The following is a 25,559-nucleotide window of genomic DNA, read 5'->3' as shown; positions in this document are numbered from 1 at the left end:
CAGAGGGAGGGGACAAGAGCAGGGGAGGGGACAGAGGGAGGGGTACTCGAGTCGGGGAGTCGTCCGCCCGGCTTGGTTCCTCACCACGCACGCACGCACGAGCAGGAAAACAAAGACCGAGGGATGCGCGTGGGATTCGGCAAACGTTCCGTGGAATAAACAAAAGGTCCGGCAGATCAGACCACGCTGGATATAAAGTATGGACCGGTGGGACACGGTGTCGCACCTTAAATTGATACACTTCCATTGGTGCCACACATGAAAATTAATTGCTTTGTTTATTCACTGATCGCTGATACGTTTTTACTGAACATAATAATAGTTACTTTATGAATGCGGTAATTGAGATTAGGCTCCTTGAAATGCACCGTTCTGTCTCCGGAGTTTGCTTTATGGCACCTTCTAATCGAAAGGACTGAACACACCGGGTGAGTACCTTTTGATTTCAGATGTTCACGGATATTTTCATTGCCCTGCTTTGAGACTGAGTGCAGTATACCTGTGTATGGTTTTAGACATTTTGTTGTGTTTTGTCATCTTGCTTTATATCTTGCTTTATTATGCTTTATTAAGCAGCAGTTACTTTACGAAAGACTTATATTTCCACCTTCTTGTCTTGAGACGCGCGCGTGCGCGCGCACACACACACACACACACACACACACACACACACACACACACACACACACACACATACACTGCAGCAGCCGACGCTTAATGCATTCATTGTCATTTTTACATGCGAATCAGTCTGCGCAATACATTATAGAGTGGATAACAGTGAAAACACGCTTAAGCATTGAAACGTTGTCTTACTAACCCATCATGGCTGACTGACACTGTCCTGTTAGTGATCAAAACAATCATCTGACTAGATATTGGAAGCTAAAAGCTAGGGACATGCCCAAGGGGATACATGCTCTGGAACCTGAGACGCAGTGGCAAAGTTCACAACAGGAAGAGTAAGCAATGGGGATGTTCCAAGGCAGAGTGCTTGGTTTTCTTTTTTTCAAGGATCAGGGAGTGGTTATACATGACTTCTTAGAAAAGGATAGATACAAAGGAATGAAATGTTATGCTGTAGGAAAGCTATATACAAGATATTCATAGTTCTAAATATGAGAAGAAGGTAGAAAATGAGAAAATGGGAGAAACCTCCTTTTCAGTCACTTGCTCTTACAGGACACCTAAGAGGAATCCTCCGAATCCGCCTGAGTATACACTTTTGATCAAGCATGGCACCACACAGCAACCTGTTAGACTTGCTGAGTCTGTTTGAGAAATGAGTCAGGCAGAGAAGGAGAAATTCCAAAGTTCAGTCCAGAAGCCGAGCTGTTGAGGTCGGAAGGGAACTGTGAAACACTTTCCTTTCCTAAATCCCTTGAGTATGGTAAGCCAAACCAGGAAAACCAACCTTACAGACTTTCCACACTGTCTGTGTTTTTCTGTAATACTCTGCAACCATGAAGTGGACTCAAAATATAAAGATTTTTGTTTGCTTTAGATGTGCAATACACCTGATGTGTAAGGTTAAAGTCTGGCTGAATGCAGCTGAATCTGTAATCTACTTCTGGAAGCTTTCTGAAAAGTTAATTGATGTGCCATTTATGATACTGGGTTGGTCACAACTGAATGAGTTAAACTAGTTATTATACCAAGATAATTAGCCAAAGTGTGCCCTTGTGCAATTTGTTTACTATAAGGTGTAATAGACTGAGACTATAGGTGCAGTTAAAATAGCAATAAGTCATTTTTACCAGATAAAATTGCTGAAAGTGGAACATAAACTGATTCATTTGAGAACTACAAAGCGATTTGATTCTTCATCTAATCTGACCTATTATTTAAAAATAATAAGAGAAACGTACCACATTGTTCACTACTAGTTTGCTTTAAATATGTTTTGCTTCAACCATATTTTGTCTTTCACTAAAACACATTTCTCTTGCAGGATGAAATTAGAAAGCCCTGAGTGACTCTGTTGCCTGGTCTGATGGTGACCAGGTCTCACAGCACAAACAGTCAACAGCTAGTGACATGTCTGCTCCACAGACTGTGGAATCTCCCCCAAAACCAGAGGTCAAACGCAAGCCCCCTCTCCCTTTAAAATCTACAAATGGCACCTCAGACACCCCTCCTACGATTAGGACCACACCGGCTAGGATTTCTGGGAATGTACAAAAGATAGTCAGCAAGTTCAACCAGCCAAATGCAGAGAGCTTCAGTGAAGCCATTGGCAGTAGAGGCTCCAGAAGGAGGACCAAAAGACCCCCAACGGTCAAGCCCAGGTCCAGATTCCCTCCCAAGATCAGGGTTGACCAGGCCCCCCCACTGCCTGAGAAGCAAAGCAAGAAACTCCAGCAGGAGGCTGAACAAGAGGGGAGGAACAAGCCAGCAGCAGTTGGTGAAGGACGGGGAGATGGTGTCATCCTTCTTGTCACAGGTGACAGTCCAGCAGGTAGAGCTGTTTTTGGGTTTTTTGTTTTTTTGTTTTTTTTTTAACCAGCATGCCCCTTTTTCTTGCTAATTACATGCCATCTAGACAGAAGGCACCAAAGCATACTGTGGATCTAACACTGCTTTCATGTTTCCTCTGTCATATTATTTAAATCGCATAACTTGCTTCAAAAACTTTACATAATGTAAGAAAAACAGGAATTCTTTTTTGCTATGCATTTACTTATCTAGTCGCTTTCGATTCAGTGTGTGGCAAACACTCTAGGCTTGATTATATTTAGTCCCCCTTATGAAGTGAAGAAAGCAAGTTTTGTTGGTTCAGAGAGAATAAAGGAGGAGTCAGGGAGCAGAGCCCAGCTGCGGATAATTACCACATGCATGGTACCCTATAGAGAAGATGTAAATGGTTCGTTTCTCTGACTTAGTTTGCCATGTGTACATTTTTTGCAAAATCTTTGCCAAGAAGCAGAAATTGTTCCTTTTGTAAAAAAGAACATGATGTCTGGGAAGTAGCTCACCTAAAACACTAAGTTTTAAATCATTCTGGTAACTCAAGCAGTTTGCTATGAGATTCCAGTCACAGATTCCAGCCATGGGCATTTTATAATTTATTATAATGTATTAATAATTTGTTATAATGAGATGACATTATTCCATTGTCAATTCTTATACGTGATACATACCTCTCAAGGTCACTTTACAAAGTGTGAAACTTGGAGGGTGGGGGTAAGTGGTCACTTAAAATTTTGGATAGACATGGGTGGGGCTGTGTGGTCATCCTTATTATATTTTTCAGCCCAGAGTGGGGGTGGGGGGTGGGTAATCTATCCAACAGATTTCAACTTTTGTTATCGTCACTGCAAATATAGTCAAAGCAATAAGCTCTTCTATATAGACTTTTAAGGCCAAGTTTTTTGTGATGCGTGAGATTTGATTGGTTGTGGGTGAGACCTTGGGATCTGTCCCGTAACGTGTGATTCTCAAAGCCTGTATGGGAGACTTGAGATGTCTGATGATTCCATCCTATGGGGTATTTTACCTTCTGCTCAGCAGATATGATTCTGACCTGCTTTTTTTTTTCTTTTTTTTTATTTGTGTTTTGAGTTTTATTTATTAACTTTCCTTTTAAAGAAATCATACAGTCAATATTTGGTGAGTGATCAATGTTCAAAGATATTATTATGCAATAAGTATGGGATGTCGCACAAAATGACATTTGATACAGCGGCATGGTACAGAGCACTATGTCCTGATAGCAATCTTAATATCTGTGGAACTACAGAGGTGAAAAGATTGTCGTATTTGTGCAAAGACAACAAAGATAGTTATTCTATTCTATTCTGTTAGAGAACTGTGCAAAGTTGACAGTGACATGCATGATTAAGGAAGTCTCAGAAAGTTCCAGATTACATCATCATGAAAGAATTATGATGCATTTTATAGAAACTTGACTGAGTCTAAGTATCATGCCTAAACTTGAGAATCGGGGAAATTCATCAAAAGAACTGAATGAGAATCTGGACTTTACTCTAAAATCTCCAAACTCTAAAACCACTTTAAGTTTAGAGTTGTTTGGTGTGAACTATAAACAGGTTGTGACTTAAGAAAACATGGTTGACACTAAAGAACTATTCTGTTGATTGAGCAGTAGAAGTAGAAGGACTACAGAGAGTCCTGTAGTCCCACCAATGTCAGTAAGCAGCCTGACAGCTTTTTCTCTTTCTTTGCATGCTTATAGGTTTATTGGTGTGACTTTGGCCTAGAGAGTTTGAATCATGGTTTCAATATACTATGTGTCCCACCTTTGTAGCTCAGCAGTTGTAAACTCAAAAAAAAAAGCCAAGCTTGTCAGATGATCAGTAGATGCGGACCTCGCTGCTTGGCTTTCTACCATAGTAAAATGTTTTTAAAGAAATTTGCTGGATGCTTTGGGTGAAGACGCGTCATCACAACACAGTGGGTCAGTGCAGCAGCAGGTAGCAGCACTGATAAATGCTAGCTCCAAGAATACTGTAGGACAACGGCGTGGATACCTGATCAGGAGGCGGAGACGAGGAGAAGTAACGGGCGGTAAACTGATCAGAAGAGGTGATCCAGAAAGCAACATTTGAACACTTTTGTGTATATGCTGTGGAGGTGGCGTCGAACATTCGCTAGATGGTGGGTTTAACATGGGTTTGTGGGCACTGGCTTCACTGGCTAATGCTTTGCTTGAATCCTGTATGGAAATGTTCCCTTTCTTGCTTCGGTTTATGATGGTATTTCGTAACAGGTATAGATAACCTCAACATAGTAGTGGCAAGCTAACAAAACCTTTGGAAAGTGAAGGACTATGAAAAAAATAGCACATTTGAGGCTTGAGAGTTAAGGTTTCAGTGGTTTCAGACTCACAGTATGTGAAATTATTATTATTATTATTATTATTATTATTATTATTGTTACTATTAATATTATTATTATTATTATTACTATTACTATTAATATTATTATTATTATTACTATTACTATTCTTATTATTATGACTACTACGACTATTATTATTATTACTATTATTACTACTATTATTATTATTGTTGTTATTATCACTGTTATTACTGTTATTATTATTACTATTATTATTATTATTATTATTATTATTATTACTATTATTATTATTACTATTATTATTATTATTATTATATTTTACAGATGGCTGGAACATATTTGAAACCTGCCTCCTTGGGGAGGTTTGTGTGTTTTATATTTTGGTATTTATAGAGTGTGTTGTTTCTCCTGTTTTCTTCTCTGCTTTGTGTTTTTTATTTCCTGCAGAGATATCTGATGATGAATTGGTTGGGAAACTGGTTTCCCATTGGTTACAAGAGAGAGCTTCCTTTCAGGTCATGTTGTTACACAGCTGACAAAGTGTGGAATGTTTCATCAAAATGATGAATGTCCTGCCAATTTTTTAATATATATCTATATAAAACACAGCATCTAGGTTACATCTAGATGCATTCAAGATTTTTATGTTGATGTTTTTAACTTTGCGAATGGCTTGCCATAAAATGCATTAAAGTTTCATTTAAGTGACTTCCATATTGTTACTTGATGTTACGCAAATTGGTGAAATTTGTCTTGACACACTGGACTCATTTAATACGTTTATGAATTTGTGGTGACACATTGTTTGCAATATAGTATATCTCAAATATAATGTTCTGATGTCCTTATTGTGTCTCCATATCATGCTGAGACGACTGCCTCACTATCTGTGTATTATTCTTTGTTTAACTAAATTCTCTGTCCTTGTTCTCATCTCGAGATTACTGAGGCAGATTTAATTAGCAGATTAAATCTGAGGCAGATTTAATTAGATTTACACCACTGCGCCTGCTTGTTCTATAGCTGTACAGGAAACCATGACTTTTACAGGTAATCGTAAACTGTTATTTATACACATTACGCACTACTCAGGACTTACAGGCTCCTTTCATGAGGGACTTGCTTTTGACCAAAGGTGACATCTGGATGTTTTAATGCACATTTTCCTGCTTATTAAGGGATGCCCCAAAGGCAGTTCGTTCTAAGAGGGTAGAATTGTGGCTCAGTGTGGAATCCATGAGAGGGAGCATTCTGGAAGGCCTTGTAAACACGTTTTAGATTTATAAATATTTATAAATGTTTGTGTGTAAAGTGCAAACATGTATACATAGTACATAGAACAAAAATGTGCGAATAGCACCCACCCCATTGTCAGAACTGGCCGTTCACAAAGCATGTGGATTTAATATTTGAACACAACAGTGGTGCCAAAAAGGTTTTAGAAATGTAAAGAATCTAAGAAAAACATATGTCATTTTATTAGCTACAAATATGGAGTGGGTGAACCTAAAAAGTGACTGCTGAGAATATATCACATGGATGAGTGGATATGTTACCCTGATTGGCTGGGAGCAAATTTTAAAAATGCTTTTACATTAGATCAGTTTCAGAGGCTTTATGCCTTTCTAAACCTGGTTTGCTAATGCTGATTTTCCTGAATATATTTTGCCTCAGTGTTATGGAATACAAAGTAATAAATATATTTGAAATCTTTCTGATTAAGCTTGCTGTTGGGGCTTGCAGTGGCACTGTATGGCTGGTTCCTTTAGCTCTAAACTGGCTGCACATCATGTATGGGCTGCATGGTAGGCAGTTCTGTACTGTTACATTATTCTCATATTATGGAGGATTATTTGCTGTTTGTTACAAAAATCTCTTAGCAGATTTGAGGAAGAGATTAGTTTATTACTAGAGAAAAGCAGTATATGTTCATTTAACAGTTCCTCTCTAACAAATATTTCTCATAGTTGGATGGCAGCCAGGAACAGCTTTCACATTCACACACATTTCACCCATTGTGTCACACACATGCAATTTCTGTGTGCATAAAGAAAATAAACAAACAAATCCCATTGTAACCCAACCATGGCTAACTACGCCTTGCGAGTAACAGGCTGTCTCTCATGCTCACTCCCAGCTCATGATGCCAGAGGGGTGGCGCTGTGGAGTGCTGGGACCAGGCCGGAGCAGAAGCCCAGCCACCCCGCTGAGCCACAGTGCCAGCGGGCCTGCAGCTGCATATGCCACCTGCACCGGCCTGGCATGAAGCTGGTGTGGGTGCCCATACCTGACGATGAAAAAGTGGGTGAGGAGAAGGAGGTGCGCCAGGGCTGCCTGGCCGAGCCGAGACCGGAGGAGCACCCCAAGGAGTGTGCGGGAGAGGACGAGAGCGAGACCAGCGACACGGAAGAGGATGAGGATGAGGATGAGGAGACGACGAGTGGGTCCTCAGAAGAAGAGGAGAAGTGTGAGGACAAAGCCCCGCTTACAAATAAAGAGAAGTTTCAGGTGACGCTGGACCTCATAGAGGGGCAGCTGAGGAGGAGGTCTGACCCTGGTCCGGAGGTTGCCCTGACCTCCGTCAAGCCCCTCCCCCAGACCAGCCCCATCAAAGCAAACTCTTTTCCAGAGGAGGAATCCATTTATGAAGCTAGCCTAGATCTGCTTACTGTCCCCAGAGATGCAAGTCTTCAGGTTCTCGTAATCCCACCCTGTCAGATCACCACAGAAGGAGAAGCAGAGTGCTCTCCCCCTGACATTCCGCCCCGGATGCCCCTGGATAAGGCCAAAACTCCACGCTTTCCACGGAGCACACCTCTGGCTCAGATGCAGGTGCCCTCAGTCTCCAAACTGCCCCCTGCTGTGGACAGTCCACCACGCAGCCCTAAGCCACTCAGGCCAGCTCCTGCACCGCCAATTCTAGCAAAGGCCAATTCTAGACACCTCATCAGCCAGTCTTCCACGTGTAAAGGTACCGCACATAACAAGTGATTAGAAAATCAGCGCGCAGTGTGTGTTTTTATAATGCACCGATCTGTGATGTGTAATCCTTGGACTTTCTCTTTAAAATAAGATGAAGTTGAAGGGAGCTCTGCAGGGGATGTGGAAAAACAGGAGAAAAAGTAAATATTTAATTCTCCATCATTTCTGCCATTCTGCATCCTGAGCCTGGGCCATGTGTCTATGGTATGCGGTGCCAGTAACTTGTTGACACTTCTTCTCGCAGGCGGCCTGCTACCCTCACTCGGCAGAAGTCCCTAGATATGGAAGCCCATATGCCAGAGGGTACGTGTGCTTCAGAGTTTGATGGCTCAGTGTTTGCAATATGAGTAATGTTAACAAAAGAACTTTACAGATAATGGCATGTTTATGCAATTATGTAATTCAAAATAGACCTGATGAGTTAACCAGATTATTGTCATTCACTCATGAGACACTCACTCTCATGCTAATAATTTAGGAGTTGACTGGTATATGGATTAGTATTATCTGCAAAACATGAACTCTGAAATAAATTAGTTAAGAATAAGCTTAAGCATCAGTGTTGAAAGACATTTAATTACAATTTTAAAAATGTAGATGTTTTTCACCTTGATTTCATGCTTTTTTCCCTCCCCACATCTTTTGTCCATGACGCAGAGCTCCTGTACCAAGTGTATACTGAATCGTACATAACCAAGGAGATCCGTCGCCAGACGGTGTGTCGCAACATAAGTAAGACCAGCATGGACTTCCAGATAGAGTTTCCTCGCATAGCGGCCAGCTCGGGTACAGGAGCAGGGGGGTCCAGGAGTAGTCCTGTCCCCAGTCTGCAAAGCACATTGTGGCAGGACCTGCCCGCGGTCCGAGAGAGCGGAATCCTGCAGACTCTCACCCCAGAAGAGTGCAAGTACCAGGAGGTGGGCGGGGCAAAGGGGCTGAAGGGCAGGGCAGGAAGAGGTGAACGTGTTAACAGCGGGTGGCGTAAGGGTATTACTACAATTTTTTATATAACACTGCTGTCATGCTAGACCTTAGAGGAGTAAAGAAAACAGTGATTGTCAGAGAAGACTTGTAATGAAACTGGATTTCAGTTCATGAGGCATAATTTGATCTGATTACATTTTTAACTAGTTAAACCATCTTCTTTTGGATGCTGTGTGAGTTTATACACGGGTTAAGCATTGCTGTGCATTGTGTTGTATGTTGATCTCGTTGGTGGGTCCAGAGCATGTTCGAAGTGCTGACGTCAGAGGTGTCCTATTTGCGTTCCCTGCGTGTTTTGACTGATCATTTTCTGGATTCATGGGAACTGAATGAAACGCTTATTAACCTAGACAAAAAAACCCTCTTCTCCAACATCCTTCGCATCCGAGAAGTCAGCGAGAAGTAAGTGAGAGGCTGTTATTCAGACTTTAAGGCATACTCAAGCACTTTATATTCACACTAACACTCAGGCACTTTATATTCACACTAACACTCAGACACTTTATATTCACACTAAGGAAATCTGCCTCTGTGCTGAAACACTTTTTAAAAGGCGGAGCTTTACACTGCCATTGTAACATTGCTGAAGTCAACCAGTGGGCCATGGCTGTCTGTAACGGAGGGCAGTCTTTTAAATGTATCTGGCTTTGTCAGGTTTCTTAAGGACCTGGAGGAAAGACTGGATGAACGTTTACTGGTCACCGACATCTGCGACATTATCAATTACCACGCGCAGCATAACTTTCCGGCATACATCGACTATGTTCGGAATCAGAATTACCAGGAGAAGACCTACAGCTCGCTCATGTGAGGACGCATCCGCCAGCCTGCTCAGGCACACACACACACACACGCACACACACACAACAAGGAGCTTTACGTATCCCTTCCATCCTGTCTTTGCACACACATTTACATCCCGTTGTTGTTCTGAACATCATCTCCATAGAGTTTGAAAGTAAACATCACTGCCTCTTCCACGGATATCTCTGTCACTTTGGTCCATCTTAGTCATGCTATGTACGGTGTGCGACAGTTGTCTTTGACATCAGTCCATCCTTGTTACAGTAAGCTGCTGTTACAGTGGCTGCTTCCACATTAATCATCGAGGTTGTGGGTCATGTGCGTCCACAGGCAGTCCAACGAGCAGTTCGCAACTGTGATCGCCCGCCTGCAGGAGGCCCCTAAGTGCCAGCGTCTGCCATTCGTATCCTTCCTGCTGCTGCCATTCCAGCGGATTACACGCATCAAGATGCTTATTGAGGTAGACACATGCAACCTCGATGCGTACGTGGTTTCACTGTGGACAGCCCAACAGCCCAATTTAGCCTTTGTTTATTTTCATTAGAACATCCTGAAGAGAACAGCCGTGGGAACAAAGGAGGAAGAGTCTGCTTCCAAAGCACTGGCCTCTGTGTCCAAGGTAAACTTCCTCCTCCTGCTGCTGTATCCTGATATCCCCAATAACTGTGTTCCCATGATGGCGAGTTGGTGCCTGAGCCAGTGATGAGGAAGAAGCATAAAGGGTTTAGTATAATGAGGGGCCTAATTGGGAAAAAATACTCAGCGATGAGTAGTGATACGATAGGAGTTCAACACTGTGCAAATAAACACTGGATGAATAGGAAAAAAGCTGTTACTCTGCTTGTACAGCCTCTTTCAGGGTTAATTATAGCTGAAAACATTTGTGTGAAATACAATTCATGGTTGTACTGCTGTTGCTGCACCCCAAATATTTTGCATGAATGCTCAATTTCTCTTCTCTCTTCCTTTCTGTTTTTACACGCACACATGCACGCACACACACACACACACACACACACACACTCACACTCACACACACACACTACATAAAATACCCAAACACATATACAATTATATAAACACATACAAATATAAACACATGCACACACGCGCACGCACACACACACACACTACATAAAACACCCAAACACATATACAATTATAAAATCACATACAAAAATAAACACATGCGCACACACACACACACACATGCACGCAAACACACACTCACACACACACACTACATAAAATACCCAAACACATATACAATTATAAAAACACATACAAATATAAACACATGCACACACACACACGCGCGCACACACACTCACACACACACACTACATAAAATACCCAAACACATATACAATTATAAAAACACATACAAATATAAACACATGCACACACACACACGCGCGCACACACACTCACACACACACACTACATAAAATACCCAAACACATATACAATTATAAAAACACATACAAATATAAACACATGCACACACACACACGCGCGCACACACACTCACACACACACACTACATAAAATACCCAAACACATATACAATTATAAAAACACATACAAATATAAACACATGCACACACACACACGCGCGCACACACACTCACACACACACACTACATAAAATACCCAAACACATATACAATTATAAAAACACATACAAATATAAACACATGCACACACACACACGCGCGCACACACACTCACACACACACACTACATAAAATACCCAAACACATATACAATTATAAAAACACATACAAATATAAACACATGCACACACACACACGCGCGCACACACACTCACACACACACACTACATAAAATACCCAAACACATATACAATTATAAAAACACATACAAATATAAACACATGCACACACACACACATACACACACATACCATTTATACCAAACCACACCCTAAAAAACAAATACACAAAAACACAGATTATAGCAGTGTGTAACACTGAGGTTGGAAAGATGAAACAAGTGGAGGAGCTTATTCAGATCAACAAGATGCTGGAGTTTGACAAGTTGAAGGTGGGCAGGCATTTGGCGTGACTATGCTTTGATGTTTCTTCTACAAGCATGTGAGTCCTCTTACATCAGAAATGGGGATCCCTAAATGGAGGTAATGTGACACATTTGATAAAATGTGATGGAAATGTAAGATGCGCTCCATGGTCCTCAAATGTAACACCAATATAAAGCAAAAACATTTGGAAAGACATTTTATAATATATGATTTAATTTAATTAAGCTAAATAAGGAGAAATGATCTTGTCTGTAGTAATTGGTCATTAATTAAGCTGAATGAGATGAAAAATGTTTAATGAGGGGCCTAATTGGATGCATTGTAAAAAGGCTCTGTTTTAAATGTGATCAGGCAGTGCCGATCATCTCACAAAACCGTTTCTTGGAAAAGCGAGGGGAGCTACAGGAGCTAGCCAAAGGTGCCACGCTCTTCAACCTCAAACCCAGATTCAGCCCTGTTTTCCTCTTCCTCTTCAATGACCTGCTCATCATCGCCAACAAGAAGGGGTATTGCTTCTAACTAAATCTTTTACTTTCATTTTCAGTTATGCTTGCATCAGGCATGACATTGGCAGTTACATAAAGAGGTGTGTCAGCACCCTGCAGTGTGTATCCCTGCCAAATTTAAGTTAGTACACCTAAGTCGAATGAAGAGGCCAGTGCTACCGTCAGTGCCCCCGTTTCCTGTGTGCTGCAGGGCGGAGCGCTATGTGGTGATGGACCACGCCCACCGTTCCCTGGTGCAGGTGCAAGAACATTCTGAGGACTCGCCCAGCCCCAGCTTGGAAAACTGCTTCAACCTCACACTCCTGGAGAACCACCAGGGACGCATGATGGAGAGGCTCCTGAAAGCACCCTCTCAGTGAGCACGGGAGTGGCATGCTGCCGCCGAGACCCCCCTTTCAGTACCGACATTCCAGCCGTTAAACACGGCCTTTCGTATCGACAACTTTTGGATGATTCCTGATAGAGACGCATGAAGCATGAGTATTTTTATATTGTGTGGGAACGAGGCTGCATGCAGTTGGTGCATGAGTTGCTCATTAGGGCCCCTCGACTGGGCTACTTGAGATGCTTAATAAAGCCGCTTGTGTCTCCACCCAGGTCTGACATGCACAGATGGCTCGCAGCATTCCCCAACCCTGATGATCCGCATGGAGACCAGGATGAAGTCATATATGAAGACTGGGGTAAGCATATGAGCATGGCTGGTGTGTGTGGGTCTAAAGGGCATAGTGGGTGGTGTGTATAAACGTACCTGCATTATATGGTCATTAGTGACAGATTGCATTGTTTATTAGTGCAAATGATCTTGAGGTGCATAGACCAACAGCAGATATGTGAGCCAGTATTTCATGCTACTAAGTGTGTGTTTGTGTATGTGTGTGTGTGTGTATGTTCATGTTCAGACTGCCCTCAAGTGCAGTGTGTTGAACAGTATGTGGCAAACCAGACTGACGAGCTAAATCTGGATCCACCAGAGATCATTAATGTCATACGTAAAGCCAATGAGGGTGAGTCTCACTCCACCTTTAATACCAGTGCAGAAGAATAATGTGAATTTATCCCTCACAAGGGTGTGTCTTCTGGCAGGCATGTTGTCACATGTAATAAATAAAGTCATGTTACTTGCAGAGTTACAACAGAGGCTATATAGTTTCCACAGATATTTGGAAATAAAGCAAAATGATTATTGTTCTGCAATCTACTCATTGTTACTCTCATGACATTTTGTATAATCAATTTAGAACTTACTTACAAAAGACCAGTATACTGTAATAGTATTCTTTGGATTCATATTTGTGATTTTGTGAGGTACTAAACTTCTCCTGAATAATAATTACCACTGAACTCTTAACATTGACAGTTTTGTGTATTTAAGTGACTAAGTAATTAAGATATGCCACAATGTTTCTTGTATTGGGATTTTTTTCAGATTGTGAAACTGATCAGGCCTTATTTTAACCTCTGTATGATTCCCTGTGTCTTCCTCCTCTTCCGTCCCTCCTCTATCAGGCTGGTATCAAGGCATTCGGATGTCTGACGGTCAGAAGGGCTGGTTTCCTGTTGCAAATGTTGCGGAAATCACCAACGAGCATGTGCGGCGGCGAAACTTGCGGGAACGCTACCGTGTCATCCAGGCTGCTTCCAGTGTTACCCATAAGTTATCGAACCTTTCATAACCAAACATGGACCCTTTCAGAACTATTCATACATAGACCGTTTAATAGCTAGACACAATAGTTCACAGCCAAGCAGACACAGAATCTGAATCAAACACAGAACTTTTTAAATCAGGCAAGGACCCTTTCTCACATAGCACTGTAGTAGGACCATTTGTGCTCAGAGAACTGTCTGGAGGCTTTAAGACCACATTCTAGGTTCTGGAGAATAGACAACACACATGTGCATACCGGTGCTGCATGACCTGAACTGCCGTAGACCACTGCAGTGTGCACCACTGCCACTGTAACTCCATCTACCCAGGTGCTGACTTCATGTGCTTAGTGAGTTTTACTGAAATGTTTATATTGTAAAGGTATGGATGTCTCACAAACATATTCTCTTTATACGATTGTGTGTGTGTGTGTGTGTGTGTGTGTGTGTGTGTCTACTTTTGTATATATGCAAGGTGTGTATGCTTATACTTGTATAGTTTATTTACATTTTATTTTGTTGTGATATACAGGTTATTTTTCCCAGGTTTAGATATTTGGTCATTCTCTTCAGGCATGTATCTTTGTATTAAAATGAAGAACACAGCTACAAGCATATCCTGGTGTGTCATCTTTAGACACTGATGTGTGTGTGTGTGTGTGTGTGTGTGTGTGTGTGTGTGTGTGTGTGTGTGTGTGTGTGTGTGTGTGTGTGTGTGTCCCAAACTAAAATGAGGTTCTTATAGTTATTTTTACTCTGAATTCAAATCTGTTTAAAGTTGTTTCTGTCAGGCATGGTTTTAAAGTGAATTTTACATTAAGTATGTCTTACTTATTCATAAATAAGGCTGTTATTACACTTAAAATCTGTTCAAACTTTAATATCCCTCTTGAGTGTTAATATCCCTCTTTGCCAACATAGATCGGTTTCTTTGGTACCGATTTTCCATAGGCCGGCTATACATAACGCTATGTGAATATAATCGCCTGTGATGTATTTGTCCTATTTTAGACAGCTATAAGCGCTCTTGTAGATGTATGCTAAATGCCAAACACGTAGACATGCAAATAAGCTGCAACAAAAAATCCTACGGTTGATAGGGAAATTCTGAAAAGATTTGGATTCGTCGTGCAAAAAATGCTTAATAAACAGCTGTTTTTCTTTGCACTGGGTCTTTGTTCTACTTTGTTAATATGCTACGTGAGGTTTTTCATTTTTATTGCGAATATAACATAAATCGCAAGCATCACGCTGGATTTGATGTTGACTTTGTGATTAGTACAATTTCTGGGAATATTCCGTGTTCTTGTCCATTGTCACTAGAAATTTTACTTTTTCATTATATTTACAGTGAAATTGCGACTGTTCAGTCAAACCGGATGGTTGGCTAAATATCGTAGTTAACAACTGCGCCTGTATGTGCTCGAAAGAAATATCAGTATATAAACTCAATAACAAACCTTAATTTTTAGAACCTTGAAACCTTTATAAGATTTAGTTAATTTTCGCTTGAATTGTAATTTATAGCTATGTAGCTAGCTAGCTATGTTTTCTTAGAATATCATTTATATTGGACCGCACTTTACTTTCATATTAATGACAGAGCATTAAAAGAGCGCACCAATTTCATATATACATGTGTGAGCCTTAAAGAAAATTATATATTTGTTCTACTTTTCATAAATGTACTCATTTGAGTCCCACGCCGGAAAAGGTGCCTGTTCGTTGGTCCTTATGTCGGTCTACTGTCTAGTCGTCTAACTTACTGAAGAAAAAAGATCATCTCAGTGATCATCTTTAGGCATTTCACTAACTCTCCCACACGTGACAGGTTGTGGCGAAAAGTACATGTAAAAAACATTTTAAAATGTAACGTTGACGATCGTTGACGAATATAACATTGACGAGTACACTTTTAACTTATCAAATGTACCCGAGTAAAAGTATAAAGTACCCTCTTTCAAAACAACTCTTTAAAGTACAATATGTTCAAAAAGTTAAATGTAACGGATTAAATGTAAATGTTATCACCCATCTCTGACCACCACAGATTTCAGACTCCACAGGCTGGGTGAGGAACTGAGTTTATCCCAGATGTCACTCTGAGCACTCGTAAAGGAAGCCGCATTCGGAATCCAGTTCAGGTGCTTCTTAGAAGACTAGCACAAGATCAGCCCATTGGAAGCCTAGTTAGTTTGCAATCGTGCTAAAACACCAATGTGTGGTCAGAATAAGAGTAGCCAAGATTAATGTCATGCCTTCTGTACACTGCCTGTCTTAAATAATGCCGTCCATACTGTATAATGAAAAGCACATCAGCACTTCGCAGCACTTATTTTTAGAAGGTCGAACATGAATCCACCAATCCTCATTATGTGTTTTAAAACTCAAGGGGCTTTGTTAATATGGTGAACAGAAATAAATGCGCTTTTGACAATGTGGGTGGAGTGGCATGTAAAATCCGACGGTATTCTGAACCGATTTCGTCTTACTATAAAATTGTTACAGCCTCCTCGGACCTGAAGGCTATGCAAAGAAGCAAGTTTTGTTTAACATATTCATAGCTATTGTACTGTACTAGGATGTATTCTATGAGTAAATGACAAAGCACTTTCGTAGGTCGCTCTGAATAGGAGCGTCTGCTAAATGCCGTAAATGTGAATGCAAATGTAAATCCATTAAGTTATTTAAACGTTTCGGGTTTCTGCAGTCCAGTTAAGAGGACGTTATCGTCTCCTCCCACCTGCTCTTAACGCAAATTCAAGTGCAATTTTGCGCATTCAAGCAGAGATATAAATACATATACAATTTTGTTACGGACAAACAATTCTGTTGTGACGAAATATGATTGAATTTGAACCAGACAGTTGGCGTCTCATTAAGCACGAAATGTATATAATTAAAATAATTTAAAATAATTGGACATATCACACTTATGTAAATATTAATTTTACTGCCATCATAGTGAATAGCAATAATAACAATGTTTCAGTGCCACATATTTTGGTCGGTTTCCTCATCTGTGAATTTTGATTGCGCTGTCGCTCCTGTATGTTCACTGCCATAACAAAATTAGCAATAACCAATTATATCTTCAGGTGAATACACTACAGTCTCACATACTTCTTTTTGCAATTGAAAATAGTCATGAAAATAGGAAACAACATTTTTGCATCTCCCACACGTCTGCGTGTTCTTGAGACCTGTTTGTGCGCTTGCACGTCTCCACGAACCAGCGCGACCGATTTGCAAGTCATTGCAAAGAGACTTTTAGTTTGACACATTGCGCCTTGCTGTGGGATCAACGTTACGAGCCCTTTGTAGAGGCTGCTCTACATCGACGCTCAGTGGCCGACGCACTTGTCATTCAATACTAGCTTGCGTGGAATTGCTGTCGTTCAGCGAAAACACGCCAAAATGGCTGGCTTGGTGGGTATGATTTTTTAAAAGTTAGTTTTAATCAAGTTCTTTTTTAATTTTTTTACAGCGCTATATTTACAGGGCAGATCGGTCCAGACGTGTTGATCAACGTTCCCTATCTAGCAGCCGTGCTGCGTCATATGCCGGAAGGCGCTACGACTCGCTGATCTTAGGATTGTTTACCTCTCCCTTAGCTAACCTGGATAACTGTAACCCCAGCACATCGTGTGACGAAATTGTGAGGTTTGGGATGCCTCGCCAGATACTGAAATGTCAGCAGCACAAACTCCAGCAATGATCGGAGTATCGTTGTGTTAGCTAGGTTAGCTAGGTTAGCTAACGTTTTCCACAAGGCTGGTACTCTGCATCAAAGGAGTAACAAGTCAACGTTAGCTGGCAAAGTTATTGGCTGTCATTTTACAGCACCCCGAAACCAGCACTAATACACGGTGCATTTATTCTCTTACAGCCCATTATTGTTATTATTTTTTATTACTACTGTTGTTATGCTACGTGAAAATATTAATCGATCGTGCTTGTTGTTTGGTTTATTTTTATTTTTTTTGCTCAAGGTTTAATGTTTAAAAGTAACAAACGCGTCCACGCTACTGGGAACTAGTTACATTTGCAATCTGAGAAGCCGTCTGAGTTTACTGGGTCATAATCGCAGCACTGGGCTTTTTCGTATGAGATATGCAGTGGGGCAGCAATATTGTTTGATGGGGCTCCATGCTATTCTCCAAGATCAGCAGATTCATAGATGATAAATCAGTTTTTCCTCAAGGCTCCCTGTTTATAGCCCTAATCTAACACACTTAAAATCCAACTCCTTGCTAGTCTGACAGAATTTGCCATACTGTAAAACCTTGCCATGGTATGGCACTGTTTACTAATGTAGCCTATTTTGGTAATCGTTCTGGTCTGATGGTACTGAACCGTGTGGGGAGTGATGTGCTGCCAGGACAGGTGTGGGCACTGGGCTTCAAACTGGGATTTTAATTTGGGTGGGAGCGCCTCTCTTTCCCCAGGCACATGTTGTGCCCGGCTGGGTCTTATGTATGTGGTGTGGGTTTGTTGTGTTTGGATGTGGAGTGAACACTGGAACCCACTAACAGCTTCTCCTGCGGACTGGTGCACTTTTTACAGTTCAACAGTTAATGAGGTGTCCGCCTGAGCCTCAGGGTTAGTGGCAATAACTATCCTTCTGTTGCTACAGTGGAGGCTACAGGTTTAACGGTATGGTCAGAGAACGTATTGTGTGGGCAACCTGTGATTGTATTAGCACTGCACACTCTTTGGGCTGTGGTTGTATTGGCACTGCACACTCTTTGGGCTGTGATTGTATTGGCACTGCACACTCTTTGGGCTGTGGTTGTATTGGAACTGCACACTCTTTGGGCTGTGGTTGTATTGGCACTGCACACTCTTTGGGCCGTGGTTGTATTGGCACTGCACACTCTTTGGGCTGTGGTTGTATTGGCACTGCACACTCTTTGGGCTGTGGTTGTATTGGCACTGCACACTCTTTGGGCTGTGGTTGTATTGGCACTGCACACTCTTTGGGCTGTGGTTGTATTGGCACTGCACACTCTTTGGGCTGTGGTTGTATTGGCACTGCACACTCTTTGGGCTGTGGTTGTATTGGCACTGCACACTCTGGGCTGTGGTTGTATTGGCACTGCACACTCTGGGCTGTGGTTGTATTGGCACTGCACACTCTTTGGGCTGTGGTTGTATTGGAACTGCACACTCTTTGGGCTGTGGTTGTATTGGAACTGCACACTCTTTGGGCTGTGGTTGTATTGGAACTGCACACTCTTTGGGCTGTGGTTGTATTGGAACTGCACACTCTTTGGGCTGTGGTTGTATTGGAACTGCACACTCTTTGGGCCGTGGTTGTATTGGAACTGCACACTCTTTGGGCCGTGGTTGTATTGGCACTGCACACTCTTTGGGCCGTGGTTGTATTGGAACTGCACACTCTTTGGGCCGTGGTTGTATTGGGACTGCACGCTCTGGGCCGTGGTTGTATTGGGACTGCACGCTCTGGGCCGTGGTTGTATTGGGACTGCACGCTCTGGGCCGTGGTTGTATTGGGACTGCACGCTCTGGGCCGTGGTTGTATTGGGACTGCACGCTCTGGGCCGTGGTTGTATTGGGACTGCACGCTCTGGGCCGTGGTTGTATTGGGACTGCACGCTCTGGGCCGTGGTTGTATTGGGACTGCACGCTCTGGGCCGTGGTTGTATTGGGACTGCACACTCTTTGGGCCGTGGTTGTATTGGGACTGCACGCTCTGGGCCGTGGTTGTATTGGGACTGCACACTCTTTGGGCCGTGGTTGTATTGGGACTGCACACTCTTTGGGCCGTGGTTGTATTGGGACTGCACACTCTTTGGGCCGTGGTTGTATTGGGACTGCACACTCTTTGGGCCGTGGTTGTATTGGGACTGCACACTCTTTGGGCCGTGGTTGTATTGGGACTATACACTCTTTGGGCCGTGGTTGTATTGGGACTATACACTCTTTGGGCCGTGGTTGTATTGGGACTGCACACTCTGGGCTGTGGTTGTATTGGGACTGCACACTCTTTTTGAATGGGACATTGGCAGCTTAGAATGATGAGCAGGAGAAAGCTGAAGGCTGACATGTCGGTACCACTGGCTTCAGGAGACTCTAAAATGACACGTTTACTGTGTCACGCTAATGAGGCTCAGCAGGGATATGGAACAGCCTCCTCCCTGGATCTACTGTACATTAACAACGACAGCGTCACATGCGGCAAAAGCACTGATGTCATCTCCTACTTGGCTCCTCTGCCTGGCTGTGGCCGTTACATAGTAAACCAGACTGGCCTTCAGTGGCTTGGTGCGCTACCCTGTGCATGTACGTCTGGTACAGACAAAGAACAAACACCACACCATCCATGCCGACGGAGTGAAGCTCTGCAGTATGAAGAGCTGACATCCTCCAGAATTCATGCGTGGACCATGGACGGAACAACAGTGGAACGGGAGCAGCAAGCCTCGCTGTTCAGAAATGCGAAGCTCATGTGTTATGGTGCTCACCTCTAATGTTCTTTCATGTTGTTTATTTAGCTCTCTCTCTCAAAGACCATGCAAGCAGCGCGGTGTCCCACAGATGAACTGTCGCTGACGAACTGCGTGGTAACCAATGAGAAGGACTTCAAATCAGGACAGTGAGTATTTGATACGTGTTTAAATGATGTCACACTGTCCCCCTGTATCTGCTTCTTCTGCTAAACCACTTTTGAACTCTTATTTTGCAGGCATGTAACGGTCAGGACCACCCCCACACATGCGTATGTGTTCACGGTGAAGACCCATAACAGCGTGGTGCCCAGCACCATCGCCTTCAGTCTGCCTCAGGTACCGCAGCATTGGTGGCTGTGTGCGGGCCACACCCCTTTGGAATAAACGGCCCTATTAAACTGCTCCTCCTAGAAATGTGGAGTAGGCTACGTAGAGTTCTGCATGTGGGCCTGCATATGTGCCATTTCAGGGCCCATGTTCTTAGCCTTATTAGGCTTTTGGCCTCTATCTCAGTGTGGTAAATATAAAAGGGTGAAATTACTAACTGTATTTTGTCCATAACTTGACAAAAGAGGGCTAATGTGTTTTATTTCTGGCCACTCTGACCTGATTGCACTGCAGAGTGTGCTGTGTAAGACCATCTTTGTCAGGTTTATGGTAGCATGTTTGTTGTTGTCTATGCTGCACTACCCAGCGTGCTTTTGTTGTCTTATTGTCTGTTACTTGCCTGCCTGCGCCCGCCTCTCCTCCGTCTGTAACCATGACAGCCGCCAGGCCACTGAGGTACTGCTGGAACTTTCTCATCCTGGCTTAGTCGTGCAGCAAGATGTTACACTCTGTGCCCAATACTACAGAGAACGGGTGCTCACAGAGAGCCTGACTTTTCCACATTAGTCAATGATGCCTAAAACACCAGTGTGAAAACAAAAGAAGCAAATCATGTTGCTGTACAGTTAGGCCAGTTACTAAGAGAAAGTTACACATATATATGGAAACCTTTAGAAGGCTCTTATAAAAACATGTAGGATTTGTTGACTTCATCTGATTAGTTAGCTCCTTATATTAAGTGTTCTGCCCCGTGATGAGGGCCTTTTTAGGGTGAAAATGTAATTGCATTCGTTTATTCTCTTCCTCAGAGGAAATGGGCCGGTCTCTCTCTCAATCAAGATGTTGAAGGTAAAAGATGTCAAAATCACCGATGGCATGCAGCCAATATTATTTTAGTGAGTTAGCACCTCTGTTTGTGAGGAGGTAATGCCTGCTATTCACTGTAATTGTTTCAGGATTTTGAGTTTTCTTATTACAGGCTATTTGAAGGCACTTCCTGTGAAAGCCTGAAATAGTGTGCTAGAGTTAAAGATGTTAGTGATGAGTAGAGCAGTGAACACTGTTAGAATATACATCTAATATACCAAAACATGTGGAAAGCTAAACTTATCTGTTATCAATTCAGGAACACTGTAGACAGTATGTTTGCTACACATCATTGTAGATCTTTTCTCATGTTACAGTAAGCAAAATGTATGCTTTATGCTTTATATATGAGATGATTTGTTGGGCATATTTAGGGGTCCGTAGGAGGGGTGGATGAAATTTGAAGAGCACTGGATAAGTAATGGGTGCTCTGTCTCCGTCTTGTCTCCATCTGTATTTTGTCTCTCTTGTAGTGAGCAACTACACCTTTGACACATCCAGGCAGTATGTGGGAACCATGTCTCTGGAAATCGACTTTCTACAAAAGAAGAGTGCAGACAGCAACCCTTATGACACCGACAAGATGGCCATCGAGTTCATCCAGCATTTCAACGCACAGGCCTTTTGCTTGGGCCAGCAGGTAGGGCATACTGGACTCGGCTGCAGAGTGCCACAGCGCGGTCACAGCACACCACAGAGACAAACCTCCTGTGAAGCCAGTGCTCTAGCTAACGCATAACTGCAGTGAGAGCTCCCCCAAACACAGGAGAACTATAGCCACAGTAAACGTGACCCACACTTCCTGTCTTGGCTCTGTGTTTTTTGCAGTTTGTGTTCAGCTTCTCTGACAAGGTCTTCCTGTTGGTGATCAGAGACATCGAGGCGATGGATCCGAGCATTCTGAAGGGGGAGCAGGGTTCCAGCAAGAAGAACAAGGTACCCTTCGGAGAGGGGGAGCCTGCTCCGTCAGCTTCATCAGCTCCGTCAGCATCGGTCCCCCTTCTCCGCCATCTCCATCAGCTCATACCTTGTCTTCCCGGCTCCAGTTAGCATACAATCGTTAGCAGATGAGGAGCAGCATTGGTGTTTTCTGTCTCCACGTTTCAGAAGGCCGCCATTTGTCTTCATTATCCGTCATGGTTTTAACGTAGACACCAAACACGCTTGCGCTGCCCTGTCTCGCTGCGCCTTTGGGTTCTGCTGTTGCCTTTGGTGTATTGGTGTGTTTCGTAGAGAGATAATGTGGCTCTTGTGCAGTCTAACAATGATATTGTAGAAAGTTAATTTGGTGCTAATCACTGTCCACACGCGCGGCCACTCCCAAGCATCCTGTCTGCTTTTCAGACAAAATATTGAGGAGTTATCAGTAGATGGGAGACCCTGGTTACATAAGTCTTAATGTCAGGCCTTATTTTATTTTTTGTCTTTTTCTTTCCTCTTTACAGATTAACGTTGGCTTGTTGCATGGCAACAGTCAAATGATTTTCGAGAAGGCAGAGAGCTCTTCCATCAGTCTGGTTGGTATGTGTTACCCCACAGCAGTTGCAGAACACACACGGTGTATTGTGGTCAACCTCAATACATATGGAACACTGCCAGGGAAAATAAGAAGACGCACAGTGTCAGTGGTGCGACACAGTACGCTTAAAGAGAACCTGTGCTTGAGTGCTAATTACTTCACCTTTTAGAGGATTTTTCAGCTTTTTAAATGTGAGTGAGTGAGTGGATAGACAGGATGGATGGATGTGCGTTTGCATGTTTGTTTTTCACATGGATGGCCATATCTTCTTTTTTTTGTTTGTTTTCTTTGTTTGTTTGTTTGTTTCCCCTCACACTTGCGCCTTCTATCAGAGGACTGGGGGTCTGCGGCGCAGCACTTTCGCTGTTCCTACAATTGCGCTCTGCTGAAATCCATGTTGTCCTTCCATGGGCCTGTTGGAGCTACTCCTGCATCTTAGGGGTCACAGCCCCAAGTGCCCTATCACCAGCAGGACAACTTTGGTGTTAATCTTCCAGTTTAATCTTTCAGTTCCTGGAATGTCTTCAGCTTGTCCGTCACTTTGGACATTTGATACCACTGCTGCTTTCTGCAGCTCTCTGTGATCACTGGTTCACCATGTCTGGTTCAGCCCGACACAGCTCTGCGTGGTCTTGGCTTGGCTCTTTTCAGCCCCTCTCTTTTGCTCTTCCGGTTTGTCCCACTCGTATGCCTTTCATATGTTTCAGTCCATGATCCCTGATCCTTGGTTTTGTCTTTCAGCGTATACTCTTCCCAGCAGCCTGTACACTGCAACTGGCTGCTGGATGGTCTGGATGTCTTTACTCTTGTCTGGGTTTCACGCTTTTGTGGTCCCGCCACCATGCGGCTGATGTTGGGAGTTTCCTGCTCTTGATGTTAGCAGCTTCCAGCAATGGCTTTGATCTCAACACTCCCATTCGACTGACACTTGAGCTCCTGCCTTACCCTGTGATAGAAGGATTCTCAGGTATTAGTAGCTGTCCTCCAGGCTTGTGGTAGTTTGAGTCCCTCTGTCATGATCACTTTTGTTCTTTTTGCTATTAACCAATCACACTTCTCCACCCTGAATGACACTCCAGTGTACTCGCTGTAGATCCAATGGCTCAGGATTCGCAACATTCACGTTTGGTTAGATTGATGTCATCTGTGTTGAAGAGCTCACTGAGGGGATTCATGCATATACAGTATCTTTCTATTTAGATATTTATCATCTAGATATTTATCTATCTAGATATCTATATTGGATTCAGATTTGGAGAATTTGGAGGCCAAGTCAACAACTTGAACGCTGTTATGTTCCTGAAACCACTCCTTAATTGTATGGCATCTGCTGCATCCTGGCGTATTCCATGGCCATTAGGCAATATTGTTGCCATGAAAGGCTGGACTTGGCCCACGATGTTTATGCAGGTGGTACGTGTCAAAGCGACATCCACGTGAATGCCAGTACCCATGATTTCCCAGCAGAGCATGACCTAGAGCATCGCGCTGCCTCCGCCGGCTTGCCTTCTTCTGATTCTGGTGTCATCCCTTCCCCTGGTTGTCGTCTTGCGTTGCTCCATGGCCCAGTTCTGATGCTCACCTTCACGTTGTAGGAGATCTTGGTCTGCATGGGCACTCTGACCAATCTCCATCTACACAGTCCCATACACAGCAAGCTTAACTGGCTATTCTGACACATTTATATTCTAGCCAGTATTAGTCTTTTTTTCCAGCAGTTTGTGCTACGGTAGCTCCTCTGTGGGATCATAGCAGTAGGGGAAGCCTCTCCCCATGCCCATCAGAGAGTGTCGGTAGGTAGCTACTAACTACTGCACTAGACCTGCTGTTTTGGAGATGCTCTGATTGTCTTCTAGTCATCAAAGTCAGGCCCTTGTCCAAGTCTCTCATATCCTTACACTTGACCAACACACCAGTCTAAGGTGCCAGAGATAATCAATGTTGTTCAGTTGTCACTGGTTTTAATGTTGTGGCTGATTTGGTGTACATACAGGATGTTTTGAATTGAGATACTTCATCAGCTGTGCAAGCAAGTTCTCTCTCACTCTTTTCTTTTTTTTTTTTTTACATTTTTGTGTGTGTGTGTGTGTGTGTGTGTGTGTGTGTGTACACATATATTTAGGTTTATGAGGCACTTCACATCTAAAAACAGTTCTTGGTATTTAAGCGTGTTAAGAGGCTTAGGTGTGTTAGATCAGAATTCTGTATTTACCAACCTCTTCCACAAGGTGGCAGTCCTAACATATTTTTGTTTTTCCTCTTTATCAACTTTACCATTTTCCCTCTCTGTGAAGGTTTAGCCTAAGTATGCTATAGATGGATTGTGAACAGTAGTGTTGTGTGTGTGCTTTTAATAATTTGTTAAATGCTGAATTTCACCTGCAGTCTCTGCGCTCATTCTGCCTCAGGTAAAGCGAAGACCAGAGGTGCACGCCAGTCTATCATTAACCCTGACTGGAACTTCGAGCGCATGGGAATCGGAGGCCTGGACAAGGAGTTCTCCGACATCTTCCGCCGAGCCTTCGCCTCTCGAGTCTTCCCTCCGGATATAGTGGAGCAGATGG

At 42.9% G+C, this 25,559-nt stretch overlaps 2 protein-coding genes across 7 annotated transcripts in view; both read left to right on the top strand.

Annotated features, from left to right (window-relative positions):
* Nucleotides 1-68: 68 nt before the first annotated feature.
* Nucleotides 69-14,520, top strand: arhgef15b (Rho guanine nucleotide exchange factor 15b). 3 transcript variants are annotated; one of them, XM_027020958.3, is made up of 16 exons: nt 69-428; nt 1,952-2,443; nt 6,959-7,792; nt 7,895-7,943; nt 8,048-8,106; nt 8,461-8,720; nt 9,029-9,189; nt 9,442-9,594; nt 9,922-10,051; nt 10,136-10,210; nt 11,566-11,658; nt 12,005-12,159; nt 12,350-12,514; nt 12,757-12,842; nt 13,062-13,166; nt 13,669-14,520. In XM_027020958.3, exons 2-16 carry the CDS (start codon nt 2,038-2,040, stop codon nt 13,833-13,835), a joined length of 2,898 nt encoding a protein of 965 aa, XP_026876759.3. In that variant the 5' UTR covers nt 69-428; nt 1,952-2,037; the 3' UTR covers nt 13,836-14,520. The 3 variants fall into 3 exon arrangements, with proteins under 3 accessions (XP_026876759.3, XP_026876758.3, XP_081553391.1); XM_027020957.3 differs by having other exon boundaries at nt 70-428; nt 1,952-2,458; XM_081697265.1 differs by lacking the exons at nt 69-428; nt 1,952-2,443 and adding an exon at nt 5,357-5,871.
* Nucleotides 14,521-17,100: 2,580 nt separating this feature from the next.
* The window catches only part of nsfb (N-ethylmaleimide-sensitive factor b), an 18,334-nt gene continuing 9,875 nt past the window's right edge, over nt 17,101-25,559 (top strand). For 3 of the 4 annotated variants that reach the window (XM_027020918.3, XM_027020917.3, XM_081697238.1), the window contains exons 1-8: nt 17,101-17,238; nt 20,328-20,428; nt 20,519-20,618; nt 21,419-21,458; nt 21,950-22,116; nt 22,305-22,412; nt 22,922-22,997; nt 25,404-25,559. In XM_027020918.3, coding sequence (XP_026876719.2) covers nt 17,227-17,238; nt 20,328-20,428; nt 20,519-20,618; nt 21,419-21,458; nt 21,950-22,116; nt 22,305-22,412; nt 22,922-22,997; nt 25,404-25,559 — 760 coding nt within the window. In that variant the 5' untranslated portion in view covers nt 17,101-17,226. The remainder of the gene's footprint in view (nt 17,239-20,327; nt 20,429-20,518; nt 20,619-21,418; nt 21,459-21,949; nt 22,117-22,304; nt 22,413-22,921; nt 22,998-25,403) is intronic. The other variant, XM_081697239.1, reaches the window with a different exon arrangement.

This window comes from Electrophorus electricus, chromosome 15 (assembly GCF_041902795.1).
Source record: "Electrophorus electricus isolate QZ-2024a chromosome 15, ASM4190279v1, whole genome shotgun sequence".
Taxonomy (NCBI): Eukaryota; Metazoa; Chordata; class Actinopteri; order Gymnotiformes; family Gymnotidae; genus Electrophorus; species Electrophorus electricus.
This window is presented reverse-complemented; position numbering and strand designations above follow the sequence as displayed.